Source organism: Phaenicophaeus curvirostris, chromosome 27 (genome assembly GCF_032191515.1).
Source record: "Phaenicophaeus curvirostris isolate KB17595 chromosome 27, BPBGC_Pcur_1.0, whole genome shotgun sequence".
NCBI classification, from domain to species: Eukaryota; Metazoa; Chordata; class Aves; order Cuculiformes; family Cuculidae; genus Phaenicophaeus; species Phaenicophaeus curvirostris.
The window spans coordinates 1,855,456-1,874,064 of NC_091418.1; the positions used below are offsets into that span (position 1 = coordinate 1,855,456).

General features: G+C 49.6%; 1 protein-coding gene across 2 annotated transcripts in view; it reads left to right on the forward strand.

Moving 5' to 3' along the window:
• XPO7 (exportin 7) overlaps window positions 1-18,341 on the forward strand; it is a 41,059-nt gene extending 22,718 nt beyond the window's left edge. For both annotated transcript variants that reach the window (XM_069877557.1, XM_069877558.1), the window contains exons 10-28: window positions 192-338; window positions 1,396-1,568; window positions 2,451-2,644; window positions 3,668-3,773; window positions 5,233-5,368; window positions 6,307-6,380; window positions 7,777-7,857; window positions 8,344-8,407; window positions 9,527-9,635; window positions 10,054-10,160; window positions 10,636-10,724; window positions 11,858-11,965; window positions 13,058-13,140; window positions 14,000-14,214; window positions 15,103-15,241; window positions 15,641-15,801; window positions 15,926-16,024; window positions 16,342-16,469; window positions 16,801-18,341. In XM_069877557.1, coding sequence (XP_069733658.1) covers window positions 192-338; window positions 1,396-1,568; window positions 2,451-2,644; window positions 3,668-3,773; window positions 5,233-5,368; window positions 6,307-6,380; window positions 7,777-7,857; window positions 8,344-8,407; window positions 9,527-9,635; window positions 10,054-10,160; window positions 10,636-10,724; window positions 11,858-11,965; window positions 13,058-13,140; window positions 14,000-14,214; window positions 15,103-15,241; window positions 15,641-15,801; window positions 15,926-16,024; window positions 16,342-16,469; window positions 16,801-16,894 — 2,307 coding nt within the window. In that variant the 3' untranslated portion in view covers window positions 16,895-18,341. The remainder of the gene's footprint in view (window positions 1-191; window positions 339-1,395; window positions 1,569-2,450; window positions 2,645-3,667; window positions 3,774-5,232; window positions 5,369-6,306; window positions 6,381-7,776; window positions 7,858-8,343; window positions 8,408-9,526; window positions 9,636-10,053; window positions 10,161-10,635; window positions 10,725-11,857; window positions 11,966-13,057; window positions 13,141-13,999; window positions 14,215-15,102; window positions 15,242-15,640; window positions 15,802-15,925; window positions 16,025-16,341; window positions 16,470-16,800) is intronic.
• Window positions 18,342-18,609: the final 268 nt, after the last annotated feature.

Here is an 18,609-nt window from a genome sequence, read left to right on the forward strand (position 1 = left end):
TATAATTCTAAGTTTCTTCACCAAAAATACTTTCTATTTTACATGCCCAACTTGCAGCACAGGGAAGAAGGGTGCAGCGCCTTGCTGCCTTTCTCGTTTTCCTACCATTCCACCCTAAATCCGCACCTCTTGTAGCTGACTGCTGTGTGTTGTGAAGTGGTGCCGTTTCTCAGTCCTTTTTCCCCTCTCAGAGTTTGTCAGACCCAAACAACTACCATGAGTTCTGTCGATTGCTGGCCCGGTTGAAAAGCAATTACCAGCTGGGAGAGCTGGTGAAGGTGGAGAACTACCCCGAGGTCATCCGACTCATTGCCAACTTCACCGTCACCAGCCTGCAGGTACCACATGCTTTTGCTTCCCCTGAATGGGTATTTATGTCCCTTGTCTTCTCTTGAAATGAAATTATAACCCTCTTTGTCTGTTCTTCACTCCTGAATTCACTGTGGGTTATTTTTACCGCCTCCGCCTGCAAACTCTGTGACAGAACCTTGCGGCGTTAGCATTGGTTCCTCTCTGAATTCCTGCTGAATGGAGCAGGAGCAGCGTGTGGGGGAAGGCAGGGTTGCTATGCCTCCCTTTCCATGTCCTAGCAAGGGGGGAAAGAAAACCCTTGTTAAATAAGGCTTATTTTTAGAATTATGTTTCCCTTTGCTATTAAAATGCAGTTGCAGGGATTGCAAGCCTGGGAACTCGGGATTATCTTTTAGTCTTTACTGAATGCTGGTGATGCTCACTGAATCCTGGGTTCAGTTTTAGACCCCTCACTACAAGAAAGACATTGAGATGCTGGAGCACGTCCAGAGAAGAACATCAAAGCTGGTGATGGATGTAGAGCAGCTGAGGGAGCTGGGGTGGTTTAGCCCGGAGAAGAGGGGGCTGAGGGAAGACCTCATCGCTCTCTGAAACTGCCAAAAAGGAGGTTGTGGTGGGGTGGGTGCTGGTCTCTTCTCTCTGGTAGCCAGTGACAGGACAAGGGGAAATGACCTCAAGATGAGCCAGGGGAGATTTAAGTTGGATTTTAGGACAAATTTCTTTCCTGAAAGGGTTGTCAAGCATTGGAAGAGGCTGCCCAGGGAAGGTGTTGAGTCACCATCTATGGAAGTGTTTAAAAGATGAACGGATGTCATAGTTGGGGACATGGTCTGGTGGCAGCCTTAGCAGGACTGGACAGTGATCGATGGTTGGACTCAATGATCTTGAAGGTCTTTTCCAACCGAAAGCATTCTGTGAATTCAGGTGGGGACTGAAATTCATTGTTCAAGTTGGCAGCCAGATCCTCAAACCCTTTGGATGTTGTTCTGTCCAGTGCTATGTGAGGCAATGTAATCGTGGTACACCAACCAAAGCCATAACTCACTGGTTTCCTGTCCTTTTCTTTCCCTTGGCTCCTGGTAGCACTGGGAGTTCGCGCCCAACAGCGTTCACTATCTCCTAAGCCTGTGGCAGCGGCTGGCTGCATCGGTGCCCTACGTTAAAGCCACAGAGCCTCACATGCTCGAAACCTACACCCCAGAAGTCACAAAAGCTTACATCACGTCCAGGCTGGAGTCTGTGCACATCATCTTGAGGTGAGAAAAGCAGGGAGAGGGCAGCGCTTCTTCTCATCAGCACCAGAGTCTAACACAGAAGGCTCTAGCATGTGTGTCTTTTGAGTTTTCTTTTAGACCTGGGCATGGCTGCAGGAGGTTTTGAGTCACCTGAGCATTTCTAAAGGAGATTTACCTAAGTTGCATATTCTGTCTTTTGTAAAAAAGAGACATTTTTTTTAAGCTGGGTGTTTTTAGGCCTTGCTCCATCTTAGATGGCTGATATCAATCTGTGTGGTCTCTGACACGCTACGGGTATCTACAGCACAGTGTGTGCTCTCTGAGTTGCCATCATAGCAGTGATTCATTTAATTTTTAGATCTCTGCCTAAAAGTATGGGGGTTTTCCCCCCTTCCTTTGAGCGTAGGGGCAGCCTACAGGACTCAGTTGCAGTGCCTGAATTTGTGTGGGATAAATTCCACCTTGTGTGTGTTTATATTTGGTAAAAAGAAATGTTTACATATAGAAAAATAATGCCTCTCGAGGAAGACTGATGAGCTTATCCCTTTCTAGGTATCCCGCGATGCAGGGGAGGAACAGCAGGTTTAGCTAGTTCTGGAGCTCGCAGTAAACTTATTGTTGAGGTTAGTGTATTTAGAGGAAAAGGCAGGTAAACCATTGAGAAAGCTGGAAAGCTTTATTATGCAAAGGCAACCAGACAGGGACCTTCTTCTGGGTGCTGCATGTTCTGGAAGGGTTCAAGGCCAGGTTGGATGGGGCTTGGAGCCCCTGATCCAGTGGGAAGTGTCCCTGCTCATGGCAGAGTTTGGAACAGGGACTTTGAGGTCCCTTCCACCCCAACCTTCCATGCTTCAATGATACTACATTTTAACTCCTTTTCTAATGTCCTTTTTTGCCGCTTAGGGATGGTTTAGAGGATCCACTGGATGACACTGGCCTGGTGCAACAGCAGCTGGATCAGCTTTCCACCATCGGCCGATGTGAATATGAGAAGACTTGTGCTCTGCTTGTGCAGCTCTTCGACCAGTCGGCCCAGTCCTACCAAGAGCTGCTGCAGAGCGCAACCGCCAGCCCCATGGACGTGGCTGTACAAGAAGGTGAGCGGGTTTGGAGAGCCGAGATTGCCTGTTCTCCAAAAGCAGCGTTTCAGACGCCTGCATTCCTGGGAAATCCATCCAGTGGGGAGGCAGATCCCACAGATGTTCCCCTGGGGAGGTGTCAAACCTTTTTGGCTGTGGGTAGACAGTCCCAGTGCACACAGCAGCACTGGCTGAAGATATTGCTGTCCTACAACTGACTCCATGCCTTTTTGGGGAGGAATTTAGTGCATCTCCTTGCCCAGTCTTTTAGGGACAAATTCTGGGGGTGTTCCCCCATCCAGCAGCAGGCAGCACTGCTGCCCCATCCCTCATTTATCCAGGACCAGGGAGTGCTTATTTGAACCTCCTGCTGGTTATGTGGTGAAACCTCTAGTTGATGGTTGGGAGCGAGGAACTGGGAGCAGGGTTTGTAGCTGGTGCCTGATGGAGGTGCCTGTCCGCAGCGCTGGGTGGGTTCAGCGTGGAGGTTTTCTACCTGCACAGCTGGTTGGTTTAGGAATTGCTTAACAGTGACCGTAAAGAAGCAATTCCTTTGGTGGCTTGAGTTGTGCTCCCTATCTAATAACATCCCAGCTTCCCCTTTCATGGAGGAGTTGGTATGGAAACTGTTCTTCCTCCTGGAACAGCATTGTCTGATTGAACATAGTACTTTGACTGGGGCAAAACTCCCTATCATGGTGACTTCTCCACTGGCCACGTGTGCTTTGAAAGGATAAAACACTGCCTGATGGCATCTGCACATGTTTCAGTACAAAAAATGCAATTTTACAAGTGGCTTTCTGCACTGGAGTAGCTTTAAATAATTGAAACCTTCCAGGCAGACCCAGCACTCTTGTTTCTTTTCTAGTCAAGTTATGCCCGTGTTCTCCACCAAGTAGAAAATTGAGTAATTTGGATGTAGATGGGCACTAAAGCGGAAGGATTCTCTTTGTCGATCTTGTCTTTGCCAAAATAAAATGCAAATCTCCTCAGCTTCCTCCATGTAACGTGCTTGGTTCTGATGTCCTCTGTTGGTTTCAGGGCGCCTGACGTGGCTCGTCTATATTATCGGGGCGGTGATTGGCGGTAGGGTCTCGTTTGCCAGCACGGATGAGCAGGATGCAATGGATGGCGAGTTGGTTTGTCGGTAGGGACACTGACACTTTTCTAGCTTGCACCGCACTTGAAGTCAAGAAAAGAATTGGCGTTTTGAAGCTGCCACCATGTTCTTCCCTTCTTTACCCTGTAATTTACCATCCTGAAGGAAGGGGTTGGCGGCACTGGCTGGAGCCCGGCAGCAAAGTTCTGCTGTGGCTTGGCTTAATTGGGAAATCCAGGATACAATAAAGGGAATGAGAGGGGAAGAGCATGAAAGAAGGGAATTAACGAGGCTTAAATGCAGGTGTTGGAGCAGAACTAAGTGCCCAATGGTTCTTTGCTGGGGTGGGGGAGAAGTCTTTTTCCTGGCTAATAATCCAGAGTGGGTTTTGTCTATAAACACCCTGTGAATATTGCAGTTCTATACCTGCTAAAACCTTACAACGTCATCTGACACGTCCTTGATTTCCAGGACTGTAAATCCTCTGCCGTTCAAGCTTTATTTGAAGGATGTGATAGCAGGTAGTTTCCTACTCATGCATCACACTGCATGCCTTCTGGTCCAGAGTCAAACTACTCTGCTCAGAGCTAGGGTAGGAAAAGGAGATGTACAGTGAATTTATTGAAGCTGGCCTGTCAGTGAGCCGATAGATAACATCAAGCGCTGGCTTCCCGCGTAGCTAATAGGTCACTGGAGAGGAAATGGTGAGACCCCATATACATTTCAGCTCCTTTAGTGCCAGTGTATGTGATAGATGTTCACGGAAGTTTATTTACATTTCATCTTCATGCCCTCTCTGTGTTTTGTGGCACTTGCCCCAAAAAATATCACTGCTTTTACCCTCCTGTTCTGCTGCCTGTGTGTTATTCTAAAATCCTTCCTTGCCAGCAAGATCTTCTCACTGAGCTGGCGCACAGGTCACGGTGCTGTTTCTGCAGGGCTCACAGCGAAAGCCAAACTCAAGTGCGAGTATCATTTAGAGGTGGTGGTTTCTAAAGTAGGTTTGAAAACGATGGACCTGTCACTGGGTGAGTGCGCTAAAGCACCCCAACACACCCTGCAGTGAATGAACAACAAGGCCTTAAGGCTCTTTTCAGCTGAAAGAGGGGAGATTGAGATGAGATCTGAGGATGAAATGTTTTGCTGTGAGGGTGGGGAGGCCCTGGCCCGGGTTGCCCAGAGCAGGGGTGGCTCCCCCATCCCTGGAGGGGTTCAAGGCCAGGTTGGATGGGGCTTGGAGCCCCTGATCCACTGGGAGGTGTCCCTGCCCGTGGCAGAGGGTTGAAACTACACAGGTTTTGAGGTCCCTTCCAACCCAAGCCATTCCGTGATTCTAAGGGATGTGGAAGCTTTGCACAGGAATGTGCTGTAATCAGTGTTTTGTTAATCAGTTTTATCAGTTCTTGACCTAAAATGACCATCCCCACGGAAAGTAAATACAGAAAAGGCCTGAAAACACCACCACGTGCCAGTATTCCCAAGGTGTGTTTTTCCCATCTCTCTCCAGAGTGCTGCAGTTGATGAACCTGACGGACTCCCGTCTGGCGCAGGCTGGGAATGAGAAGCTGGAGCTCGCCATGCTCAGCTTCTTTGAGCAGTTCCGGAAGATCTATATCGGAGATCAGGTGCAGAAATCTTCCAAGGTAATCAGTCCCCTTGACTCTGTCTCTCTGGTGATAGGAAGTCCAGGAATAGCTTCCCTGTTTAAATGGAAGCACGTGGCATTACTTGTTTTCTCTGTCCGAGACCTGTCTGATGTATTTTCTGCTCGGTATTAACACTGCAAACCCTGAGCGGTTCCTGAAATACCATGTGCGTCAGGAAGGAGGCAGTGACTGTGACCATATCCTACAACTTGAGGCCGGGGTTTGCTTTTGTTATCTGCCCGGTTTCTGCTGTGACTCCAGTTCCTTTAGTCTGTGTATGTGTGAAAGCGTATGAGTCACACACCTCATACACCTTTGAGGAGCCCAAGTTTAGTATCTGCCTTGCTTCCTTCGCTCTGAGGTGAAGATAAGTATCTGTTCTCTTCATCACAAAGCAATTGTAGATGTACTGGGCTTTGAATACCTTGATGCAGCTTTCGAGATGCAAAATACCTTCTTTACATCTAAAAAAGTGTTAAGAAGGGGAGCATCGTTACTTTAGAAATAGATTCTCTTCCTTGCCAGTAAGTTATGACCTTCTGTCCCCATCTCTCTCTGACTTCAGAGCAGTGACGTGACAAGGGGCTTAGAGTTCCAAACTCACAAGGACACTGCATGTAGGTGTAGGAGTTGCCATGTCCCCTTTCCCTAGGAAAAGCAAAGCTCCCGTGCGCAGTATCTGAACCTGCTGTGACTAGAGACAAAAAAGAGGTGGCAGGGATTAGGGCAAGCATCGTTCTGGATCAGATCGCAAGCGTCTCTGTGTGTTGTTTGACTGATCTGGGAGAGCCTGGAGCACGCGCCCTCCCAGGCGTGTCTGCCACAAAGGCAGAACAGTCTTTGATCATTGCTTGTTTTGTTGACAGCTTTTAAAGCACTGTTCATTTTTTTTCCCCCTCCAGCTTTTAAATCAAGTGTTATTTCTTCCCCTCCAGCTGTACCGCCGTCTCTCAGAGGTCCTGGGGCTGAATGATGAGACCATGGTCCTCAGCGTCTTCATAGGAAAAATGTAAGTGTTCCTGCTTGTAGGCATCAGAAATTCCAGGGCTTATTTAAAGGTATAACAAAAACTTGGAATATGAGGGAGTGTCGGTCAACCTAAAGCTAGTAACATCTTGCTTCTCAAGAGAATTACAGCTTTTTTCAGGGCTTAAGTCACGCACAGTTTCCAGAGCTGATTTATCCACCATGGATTCTAACCTGGGCTATGGAGACACAAAAATAAGCCATACACCAGGATCATGGATTCTCTTTCCAGTGCCTGCTTAGTAAAACCAAAGTCAGAGAGGGGACAGCCTCAAGCACTTGTCTCTATCACTTGACTATTGGCATTCACCAGCCACGAAAGCTCTGTGGGGAGGGAACTGCTCCCTCATGAAAGGTGTCCCTGCCCATGGCAGGGGGTTGGAACTGGATGGACTTTGAAGTCCCTTCCAACCCAAACCATTTCATGATTCTGAGGGTTTCTTGGCAAGCCGTGCTGTTCAGCACCAGAACAGCAGAAGTTCTTCTCTTCAAAATCTTCCACCCTGGTAGGCAGCCTCTTTGGCCAGTTCCGTGGCAGCTCTCCTCTGGACCCAACCTGTCCACTGGCTTTTTTGTCATGTTTAAATTGGAAGGGGGAAGATTTAGATTAGGCGTTAGGAAGAAATTCTTCATGGTGAGGGTAGCAAGGCCCTGGCCTGGGTTGCCCAGCGCAGTGTTGGCTGCCCCATCCCTGGAGATGTTCAAGGCCAGGTTGGATGGGGCTTGGAGCAACTGGATCCAGTGGAAGGTGTCTCTGCCTATGGCAGAGGGTTGGAGCTGGGTGAGCTTTAAGGCCCCTTCCAACCCAAACCATTCCATGATTTTGAATCAATTCTGTTGCTCTGATGCTGATGCCCAGTGCCGCACACCTGGTGATGTGCAGCTACTAGCTTAACTTCTTTAGCATCGCCCCCAGCTTTAAACGCATGGGGCCTTGCCTACCCTGGTCCCAGCTGCACAGCATTCCCAGGGGTGAAATGGCTCTCCTGGAAGAAGCAAGGGCTACTAGAATTCTGCAGCTGACAGTGGATGGTGCAGGTGCAGAATTGCATACGTCTGCATGTAGTCACTGCCGCAGAATTCTCTTACCCTTGCTGCAGAAACCAGCCCTGGAGTGCCACAGAATTCCAAGGGCCTGGGTATGGGCCAGTGTAGCTTGGGACCCAAGTAGTGAAGATTATCTGAAGGATAATTTTCTAGTCAACCAAATGTAAGTACAGTGATTTTATACCAATATTTTGTGGCTTGTGATGTCTGTGGTTTTGGTGGAGGGTGGAGCTGATGATGTTGGGTGACTTTTGAACTGGAAGAATCCGCCGCACAGCAAAGGGGAAGCCGAACAAACCCCTCTGATCCGTCCTTGTTGTCCTCTTCCCTAGCATCACCAACTTGAAGTACTGGGGTCGATGCGAGCCGATCACCTCCAAGACGCTGCAGCTGCTCAATGACCTCTCCATTGGATATCCTTTTCCGAAGAGCACAGGATGCTCAAACCTTGGGATGTGGGAAGAGCGACCCAGATACTTGACTGGAACAGGAGCGCTCTCTAACAGATTCCTGCACCGCTTCATCCTTTGAGTAATGCGAAGAGCAGAGTGCGAGGGCTTGGGCAATGTCTTATCTAGCTGTTGAATTGCAGTAGATGCCTACCTATTGTAGGGAGGGGGGGTATTATTTTGCATCATAATTACCTATAACTGACTTAGTTACAGTCACTGTCTTATGGCCTTCTACTTGTCCTTCCTGCCAGTGAAGAAAAATGATCACTGCGGGTCCTGACAGTAGAGATTTATGCAACTTGGTTGCTTTTGAAACAAATGGAAGAGTGTGTAGAATGTACTGAATAACAGGTGCAGGTCCCCTTCCAGTTTTGAACTGGAAAGTGCCTTACAAGCATTGCAAGAAGTTTTCTCCTGGCTCTGCCACTTCCTTAACACCCGCTTTACGTACAGCAGTGTCAGAAAGCTGGTGAAGCTGAGCGCTGTACAGTTCATGCTGAACAATCACACGGTGAGTGCTTTTACCTTCTGCTTCTCACAGTAAACTCCTCCATCTGCCAGTGTGCATTGGAGATAATACCCTAATTTTTAACACGTGGGCACGCTTTGGAAGTTTAAACAGTCTCTCAGATGCTTCCATGAGCTTCTAGAAAATGTGGTCAATGCTCCATCACTCTTTGGTTAAAGCTGGCCCTTCGCTTTTACGGGCTACATCCCTGAATGGTTCCTGTGGAGGTCTCTGCTTTCCACTAAAGACACATCTCCAGATGGAAATGAGGAGACAGCTGATACTGCTGATTTGAACACTGTGCAGCTTAAAGCAAAGTATAACAGCATTTTGATGCCCCAGCTTTCATTCCAAAAGTGCTGGTGTGGAGGAAGTGCTGTCACTTGCAGCCTTGTTCCGTGGTCACTGCTGTTATGGTGCTCCCTCTGCGGATCTGGGATGTGGCTTGAAATCAAAGATGTTAGAAGGAGCAACTAGAAGGCAGCATCAAAGTATCAGATTCCTTACTTGCCTCTGGGAGCGCGCAGTGTCTCAATGCTCTGATGCTGTTGAGACAGGACTCCCAGAGCTGCATCCAGGCGGTTTGCATTGACTGACTGAGCGAGGCGCTGGTATTGCTTGAGCTGGGGGATATTTTGCAGCCATCCCACTTCCAGGAGCTGATTTCAGGCTGCATTGTCCAGGGCTGCTGTTTCACTAGAGAACACAAGTAGAATAACTGGGAATCTGTCTGCCATCAGCTGGTTTTCAGCAGCCTTCGTGGTCCCAATGAGTAATGGGGGGAGTAGATTAATTCACTCTCTTGCTCCAGAGGCAAAGCAAGACTTCCTTGTTCATCTTGTCCTGGGGAATTCCAAGATGAAAGATGATAGTGTTGGCATCTTTGCCAGCAGATAAGACGCTGCTCCAGGCCGTGCAGGCGTGGTGCCTGTTGCCCTCTGGTGGCTCCTTCCCCGAGATGGCTGGTTAGCGAGATAACCGTGCAGCTCACTGCTCCTCATCCTCACACGGGCTGAGAATTAGACAGGGGACCAAGGGATCTTCAGGGATCCTCAGCGTATGAGACAGGAGCCCGTTCAAGGTGGTCATCATTCCCCTTTAACCCTTCTCTTCCGTTTGCAGAGTGAGCACTTTTCCTTCCTGGGCATTAACAATCAGTCCAACCTGACTGACATGAGGTGTCGGACTACGTTCTACACTGCACTTGGGCGTCTTCTCATGGTGGATTTAGGTAATAACACCTTTTCTTGGAAAACAGAGCAAAATCCTGTCATTTAGATGCTGGGCTCTGCAATATCCTGGGACCTGCAGAGCTCCTCCAGGGGAGGACACTGGAAAAGCCAAATGGAATAAGAAAAAGGAGGGGAAAGAAGCTCTAATGGCTTTGATGCCATGTTGCAGGGTCCCAGAGGTGCTCACCACCAATCCTGGGGCTATTTTTTTCCTTTGTAGTATTCCAAATGTTTTCCTGATGTGGCAGAGCTTGTTCTAAGCCTTATCTGTAAGTTAGGTATTGGCAGTAATGGATCACCGGTCTGGAAACCTGTGGTCTCTGGCTCCGTGGATGAGCAGTGCCCGAATGCCCATCCCAGGCAGAACCTCAGGGATATGTGACCTATTTCCTTCTGATTTCCTTTTTTTCCTTTCAGGGGAAGATGAGGATCAGTACGAGCAGTTCATGCTTCCCCTCACAGCTGCCTTTGAGACCGTGGCACAGATGTTCAGCACAAATACTTTCAATGAACAAGAGGCAAAAGTAAGTTAGGCGGGACCTCCCCTGTTATCCTTGTTTCCTTCAGGGGCTTGGGCATTTTTGGTTCAGACAGGAGAGAATGGGTAACTCTTTCAGGGTGAGAAGCATTCTCCTCTCCGAAAGAGACAAGTAGACACTGGAGTGATGGGTGCTTCCCTTTCAGAACGTGGGGAAGTAGTGGTGTCCCTGTATTCCTTGGAATCTAGGCATGGTTTGTATTTCAAACAGTGATCCTCTGCCAGCTTTCCTTCTGCTGGGAATGAAATAATCTGGTATAGTCATTGAACTGACTCAGAATAAAGGGGCTTCTGGCCCTGGAGAGGAAGAACTGCCCAGCCTGGGATTGGCGGCCTGGCACAGAAAGGCTGTGTTGCTTTTGGGATGGAAGGAAGGGAAGTAGGTCTAGGCTGGTGGACTCAGGAAGGGAGAGATCCATGTGTACGCTATGTTTTAACATACATATTCTTTTGCAATGCAGAGAACTTTGGTTGGCCTGGTGAGAGATTTGAGGGGAATAGCCTTTGCCTTCAATGCCAAGACCAGCTTCATGATGCTGTTTGAGTGGATGTATCCTTCTGAGGCCCCAAAACTTGAGTCATCCTGTCTGCTAGAGGGGAGAACTGTGGCTGACTGCATCCAAACGCCCTATTTTCCCTGCCAAATCCTGACTGGAGTTTCTCTTCACGTTTATAGTACTCGGTGTCCTGTCTCGAAGCCCTAAAATAGATTTGACATGGTCTGTCTGCAACCAAATCAACCCAGAAATCTGCTCAAAACTGAACTGTTGGGATTTTTCCAAATGGACCTAAAGAGATTTGACCTGTAAAGCACAAAGGCTTTTAATGGGATGTGTGCGTATCAGCAGCCGCAAAAGCTTTTCCTCTTGCTTAACCAGAGCCAACAGCAGTCGATATCTTTGTCCTCTTGCTGAGAGCATAGCTGCTCAAAGAGCACGGTGTCTGGGCTCCCGATTTCTCTTTGCCTGTGAAGGTCAGCTCTGTGTTGCACTGGCAGATCTTTGTGTCTGCCTTCCCTTTCATTCAAAACCTCTTTAGTTCTGGTTTGTTGAGTAGAAGAAGCGTGTGCAACTCCTTCAACAGACGTAAGGGGGTGTTTTAATTACTTTTTTCTGTAGTAAAGCAGACTGCAGCGAGCAGCATCTCTGGTTAACCTCGTTAAGCGAGCTGCTCTGCAAGGTTTGGGGACAGTACACAAAACACACCGTTGGCAGAAACTGTGACCATTTTAAGAATCATAGACTACTTCAATTTAGAAGGGACACTTACAGATCATCGAGTCTGACATCCCTGGAGGAACAGGGACATCTTTAACCAGATCAGGTTGCTCCAAGCCCCATCCAACCTGGCCTTGAACCCCTCCAGGGATGGAGCAGCCACCACTGCTCTGAGCAACCTGGGCCAGGGCCTCCCCACCCTCACAGCAAAACATTTCTTCCTATGATCTCACCTCAATCTCCCCTTTTTCAGATGAAAACCATTCCCCCTCATCCTATCCCTGCCCTCCCTCATCAAGAGCCCCTCCCCAGCTTTCCTGGAGCCCCTTTCAGTACTGGAAGCTGCTCTGAGGACTGCCCAGAGCCTTCTTTTCTCAAGGCTGAACAACCCCAACTTTCTCAGCCTGTCCTCATTGGAAAGGTGTTTTATGCAAAGCAACAGAGTTCCTTAGCTTTCCTCTCGCAGCTACCCATCCTACATGCCCATCCTGCAGCGGGCGATTGAACTCTGGTACCATGACCCAGCCTGCACTACACCTGTCCTCAAACTGATGGCTGAGCTGGTACATAACAGGTATGAACCCTCAGCAGCTGAAAACCAGCGGGAATTTGTGTCTGTTTGCTTCTTCAGCCTTTGAGAGGGGTGTTGGTGCCTGGTTGTTTTCTCTGTTTCTGTCTATTTATGCTATAAAGGCTGGCAAGGGGGTGGAGGGAGCTGAAGAATGGGGGAAGAACGTCTGACAGCTCAGATATCAGCCGTGTCGTGACTCAGACCAAGAGACACGATCAATAAACACTGAATTTGTTCAGTGTCTGCCTCCGAGGACAGCACTGTAAGACAGAGGCAGGCGATTCGTGTTAAGTTTTCAATCCTGTGTTTAAAACGAGCGCTCTTCTGTCCTACAGCCAGGTGACCACTTTCGCTTTAGAGCATCAGCTCTTTTTGCCAACTGAGAGGTACCTGAGGCTATTCAGATAATTCAGAAGCTCTCTAATCTCACGGTGGAAGGTTGCCAAGTTGTTGCTCTGGCTCTGCAGCCAGCAGAACACAGCCCTGTAGGAAGGGTCCGTTGTTAACAGCTGAATGGAAGGGACAGGAGGTTCAGGCGCAGTCAGTTCTGAGTCCTGGAGAATCTGTAACACCAGACTGTTTGCCACAAGCGAGCGGCATCTTTGCAGTAGGACAATCTCTACTGGAATACATCCACTCACTGACTTCAGAGGCAAACTAGACAACTCACTGCGCTTCAACTGTAAGATCTATTCACTGGAGGGCAGAAAATGCCAAGCTCTGAATGCTCGGTTGCGTTATGAATAGGAGCCAGTCAGCCTGCCCTACAATGCTGCCTCCAAGATGCTCGCTGTGTTTGTGTACAGTAGCCTAGTGACTATTGCCAAGACAAGATTTCCAGCCTCGATCTTGTAATATTCCTAACGGCTGTGAAATACAGGCCCTTTCTTCTGCGACAGCAGAGCTTGTCTGTCCCTAAGTGGCCGTGTCCTGCTTGGCTTTGGTAATGAACAGCAGTATTTTCTACCAGACCAGGGCATTTTGTTTAATGCCAGGAGTTCCATACGCAGCAGCACATGGAGCTGCTGCAGAATGAGCTTTGGTTTTACTCCCAGGTATGTTTGAGCTCTGATTCATTCTATATCTTTCCGTTAGATCTCAGCGGCTGCAGTTCGATGTGTCCTCACCAAACGGCATCCTGCTTTTCCGAGAAACGAGTAAAATGATAACTACGTATGGTGAGTATCCAGCAGGTGGGATCCGGGCAAGCTCACTCTGCCCTTGACTCCTCCACTTGCTTGGGGAGGGAGGGCTGGGGCGCCTGCCAGCTCAGGGAGCGAGCCCGGGCTGCGAAGCGGTGCCAAATCGCTTGCTGAATGCATGCTGAGGTACAGGGAGATGCTGCTGCCTGGAGTGGTGTAGCCAGGCCAGCAGAGGGGCAGGGTGTTTGCCATGCAAATGAGGAAGGAAATGTCAGCCCTGAGCAGGAGCTGAGCCTGAGCCCCTTGTGAGCAGGCGAGGGGACACGGTCAGGCCTGGAAAGGACGTGAACAGCAGTCCTGACCTCACAGTATCCTGTTTGCACAGCAGGATTTCATGTGCTTGTGTTCTTCGTAGAGCCGTGCTTGTAACTTCAAAGAATCAAAGAACGGTTTGGGTTGGAAAGGGACCTCAAAGCTCATGCAGTTCCACCCCTGCCATGAGCAGGGACACCTCCCGCTGGATCAGGGGCTCCAAGCCCCATCCAACCTGGCCTTGAACCCCTCCAGGGATGGGGCAGCCACCCCTGCTCTGGGCAGCCTGGGCCAGGGCCTCCCCACCCTCACAGCAAAACATTTCTCCCTAAGATCTGGAAGCTGCTCTGAGGTCTTCTTGGAACCTTCTCCAGGCTGAGCAACCCCAACTCTCTCAGCCTGTTCCTCATATGTGGTTCTTGTAACGGGTGCCCCAACCTTCAGCTGGTCGATGAGTCTTCGGTGCTTGTGGCTGACTTCTCAATAGCTCCTTATGGCTTTACTTCTGGTTTCTTGCACCCTGGGGGAGAAAGGGTTTGGTTGTGGTTGCTGAAATACTGATTTTGCTTATATGCTCATGCAGGAAATCGTATCCTAACGCTTGGGGAGGTCCCAAAGGATCAAGTCTATGCCTTGAAGCTCAAGGGGATTTCCATCTGCTTCTCTATGCTGAAGGCTGCACTGAGCGGGAGCTACGTCAACTTTGGGGTCTTCCGTCTCTATGGGGACGATGCACTGGACAATGCCTTGCAAACATTTATCAAGCTTCTGCTTTCCATCCCTCACAGTGACCTTCTGGTAAGCCCACACCTCTGATGAGCAGTGTAACAAACGGCCAGGAAAGACAGGGTTGGAAGATTATATGGTAAAGGAGAACTTTAATCACGGAGATCAGTGAATTCGTGCCACATACAGATTTGTAGAATGGTTTGGGTTGGAAGGGACCTTAAAGCCCTTTCAGTTCCAAGTCCCCTTCCGCTTCTTGGAGCCCCATCCAGTTCCACCCCCTGCCATGGGAAGGAACACCTCCCACTGGATCTGGTAGCTCCAAGCCCCATCCAACCTGGCCTTGAACCCCTCCAGGGATGGGGCAGCCACCACTGCTCTGGGCAACCTGGGCCAGGGCCTCCCCACTCTTACAGGAAAACATTTCTGCCTAAGATCTCATCTCAATCTCCCCTCTCTCAGGTTAAAACCATTCCCCTCATCCTATCCCTGCCCTCCCTCACCAAGAGCTCCTCCTCAGCTTTCTTGGAGCTCATTTCCATACTGGAAGCTGCTCTAAGGTCTTCCCAGAGCTAGGCTGAACAACCGCAACTCTCTCATGATTTTGATGTGGTCTGGCACTCTGCGTGGACACCTGAAGAGCAAGTGCTATCTCTGCATCTCCAGCACTTCCATTAGTCAGCCAGCACTCGCTGTTTTGAAAAGAGCAAAGCAGTGCAGAAAGGTGGTTTGATAGAACAGTGCTGAGAACCTGCTGGACCTGGAGCCTGTTTGGGAAGCTCTTGGTCGGGGAGAAGGAAATATGTTGGCTCATAAGTTATGCTGTGAGGGAGATCAGTTTGTTCTCTTTACAGGAGATTCTGTAAGCTGTTTCAGGTGATTAATGAAGGGTTGGGTCTAGCAGAAAGCTGAAGGTTACAGGCTGCCCGCAAGACCTTAACAGTCTTTCTCTCTCTGCAGGATTATCCCAAGCTCAGCCAGTCATACTATTCCTTGCTGGAAGTTCTTACCCAGGACCACATGAACTTTATAGCCAGTCTGGAGCCTCATGTAATCATGTATATTCTCTCTTCCATTTCAGAAGGCCTCACTGCACTAGGTAACCGCTTCTGTTCTCTGTTGTCCTTTTGGGGCTTGGATTTCATAGAATTGTAGGATGGTTTGGGTTGGAGGGGACCTTAAAGCCCATCCAGTTCCACCTCCCTGCCGCTTGGAAGTGGGGAGAGATTTTAGGTGCTTTAAACACCTGGTATTTCAGGCTAATGGATTAATTAAGCCATGCTTCACGAATGGGTGGAGGAGTTTCACCTCTGTTAAAGCTGGAATGTTGGAGATGGTGGATATGTCCGTGAGGAAGGGGCTGACTCGTTTAGGGTTGGGTGGTTCTTCTTTGCAAGGTCCTTAAAAGGACTGGGATTAATGATGACATTCCCTGTGGAGCCTGAGCAAGAGAAATGCTGTGACAGTACCAAATATCTCCCCCTTTCCCCTCTTGCAGACACCATGGTTTGCACAGGCTGCTGCTCCTGTCTGGACCACATCGTCACCTATCTCTTCAAGCAACTCTCCCGCAGCACCAAGAAGAGGACCACACCGCTGACCCAGGAGAGCGACCGGTTCCTGCACATCATGCAGCAGCACCCGGAGATGATTCAGCAGGTGAGGACCGAAGGCGTAGGGCGTGATGTCATACGGAGGCTGTGTGCTCCCTGCTCCAGAGCCCCGGGGCTTTCCGCAGTCGGTGTGGAAGGGCTGAGTTTAAACCTCACTTTCCCTCTCCTAGATGCTGTCAACAGTGCTGAACATCATCATCTTTGAGGACTGCAGGAACCAGTGGTCTATGTCCCGGCCTCTGCTTGGCTTGATACTGCTCAATGAAAAGGTAAACGTCCCACCCTCCTGGTGCAGGTGGAGGGGTCGTCAGGGTCGGGACGCTGCCGGAGCCTTTGGGTCAAAGGGAGCAGAGTGTACAGGTGGTTGGGAGAGCTGAACTGGAGAGATTTTGTCCAGGGAAGGGTGTCCAGCCCTTCCCCGCAGCAGCCTGGACACTTATAAGTTAACTAGGAGAGCCGTAATGCATTTCCTCCCTCTTCCTGAGAGCCCGTTGTGCATGCCCTGTCCCAAAGCCATCTGAAAATTCACCCACCTTGGAAGTGAACCCACCTGAATCTTAACCCATCCTTCCCTTTATCCCCCCAGTATTTCTCTGACTTGAGGAACAGTATAGTGAACAGCCAGCCTCCGGAGAAACAGCAGGCAATGCACCTCTGCTTCGAGAACCTCATGGAAGGCATCGAACGCAACCTCCTTACCAAGAACAGGGACAGGTCAGTATGGGCCAGAGACCCTTTGTGGGGCTGAGCCCCGTTTGTGATCAGCTTGAGCCGCGTCCCATGATATGGAACCAAGCCTCGTCCCACGACATGGGGCTGAGCTCCGTTCCAAGCCCCGAACTCCGTTCCAAGCCCCAGGCTCCGTGGCTTTCCAGGCCCTGTCCTATAACATGCCAACACCATCCTGCAACACGCCGAGCCCCATCCCACAACACGCCAGGCCCGCAGCTTCCTGCAGAAGCCCAGGAGGATCCATGATCCTCGTGGAGAGCAAAACACGTGGAGGAACATGCCCTGACCTGCTGCTCTACTTCTTCCTCCTCAGGTTTACGCAGAACCTGTCGGCGTTCCGGCGAGAGGTGAACGACTCCATGAAGAACTCAACCTACGGCGTGAACAGCAACGACATGATGAGCTGACGTCTCCCAACTCCACCTGTACAGAGCAGCATCTCTTTGGCCTGGCCCAGAGGGGTTACCGTTTCCGATGGAAAGAAAAGAGGGCCTTTCTAAATCCCTGCTCTTCCCCAGGGGCTGGATTTGCGGCGCTCGCTTTGGGCCGTACTCCACGTCCCGAGGGAGGAGGGAACAGGAGGGGTTGTTGAGCTCAGCGGGGCAGGGTGCTTCTGTTTCCGTGGGAGGGGGTGGAAGGGCATAAAAGCCAGGTGCAAGAATCCAGCGTCTCCCTACCTGAATATCCGCGTGGAACGCCAGCGCTCTGCTGCAGCCCTGCCTTGTATAAACATGTACATTTTTTCATAACATTTTGAACAAGGTTTATATTGACTCAGTTTAAAAAAAACAAAACGACACAAAAAAAAGAAAAAAAAAAAGAAACACACAAAAAAAATAAGCGTGATTGACATTTTTACCGAGTCCTGGTGCAGCGGTGCTGGCGTGAGGGTTGCGAATGCGAGCGAGGAAAGCGTGTCCTGCAGGGCCTGAAGCTTTACTTGGGCGAGGGGTGGGTGTGTGAAAGTGCAGAGATTTATTTAGTGACAAAGTGTAGAGAGAAGCAAGAAAAGAAAAAGACAAAAAAAAAAAACAACAAAAAAAAAAAAGCATTGTAAAGTTCCAAATGTATATTTTTTCTTATTAAGCCCCCTTGAAATCACGACTCCCCCCCCACCTCCCGCCTCGCCCTTGTTATTAGGAACTCGAAGCCATGCCGCGTGCTCTCGTTCGTGCTTGCTCGTGGGTGTCTCTCTCCTGTCCCCCCTGTCCCCTCGTCAACCCGCTTCTCGCAGGACCCTCTCTCCTTCCCTCCCCACCCAGGGGTGCCCAGCGGCGCCCGCTCCCTCTCTGCCTTCCCCTTTTATCTCCCTTTTTCACCCCATTTCAGCAGAGCAGGGAGCGCGTGGGGCCTTCCCCGCGACCTCACGGCAGCCTGGGACCGCGGGAGGGTTCTTAATAACAAGGTTTGCTTAGCATGAAGTACTTAAACACCCCTTGAAAACGATTCCACTTTCTCCTAAGGCACCGTAATTAATGTTTTGGATTAAAAATTGACTCCCAGAGGAAAGCTGAGGGGGGAGGGAACCTCTTTGCCTTGTACTTTACCCACTATCGTTGCTGCTAGTCGTGTGCATCCCCTTGCTCAGCTCTACCCACAGCCACTCAGTCCCGTCCTTAGGGCTTCAGTTTCTTTCCCAGACACCACCTTAACTCTTTTAATTTTATTTCATTTCCCCTTTTTCTTTTTTTCTCTTTTTTTTTTTTTTGTTTGTTTGTTTTTTCTTTCCAGGCGATCGATCGTGTGTTGGGTCCTTTTTTCGCGTGAGCAGATTGCTGGTTGACTTGTAAGGGTGTTTGCTGCATACAGTGTAAGCATTGTGACTGCAAATAAAACTTCAATGGTTTCTACTGAGCCGTCTCTGCCTCCGCATCAGCGCCCACCCCCTAAGCGATCTTCCAAAGGCACGATTGAGTCTCATATATTTTTACTGGGAGAATCAAAGAATTGTTAAGGTTGGAAAAGCCCTCTAAGCTCATCCAACCATCAGCCCAACCCTACTGTGCCTGTTAAGCCACGTCTACATGTTCTTTGAGCCCCTCCAGGGATGGAGGCTCCACCACTGCCCTGGGCAGCCCGGTCCAGGGCTTCAACGCTTTCTCAGTGAAGAAATTTTTCCTAC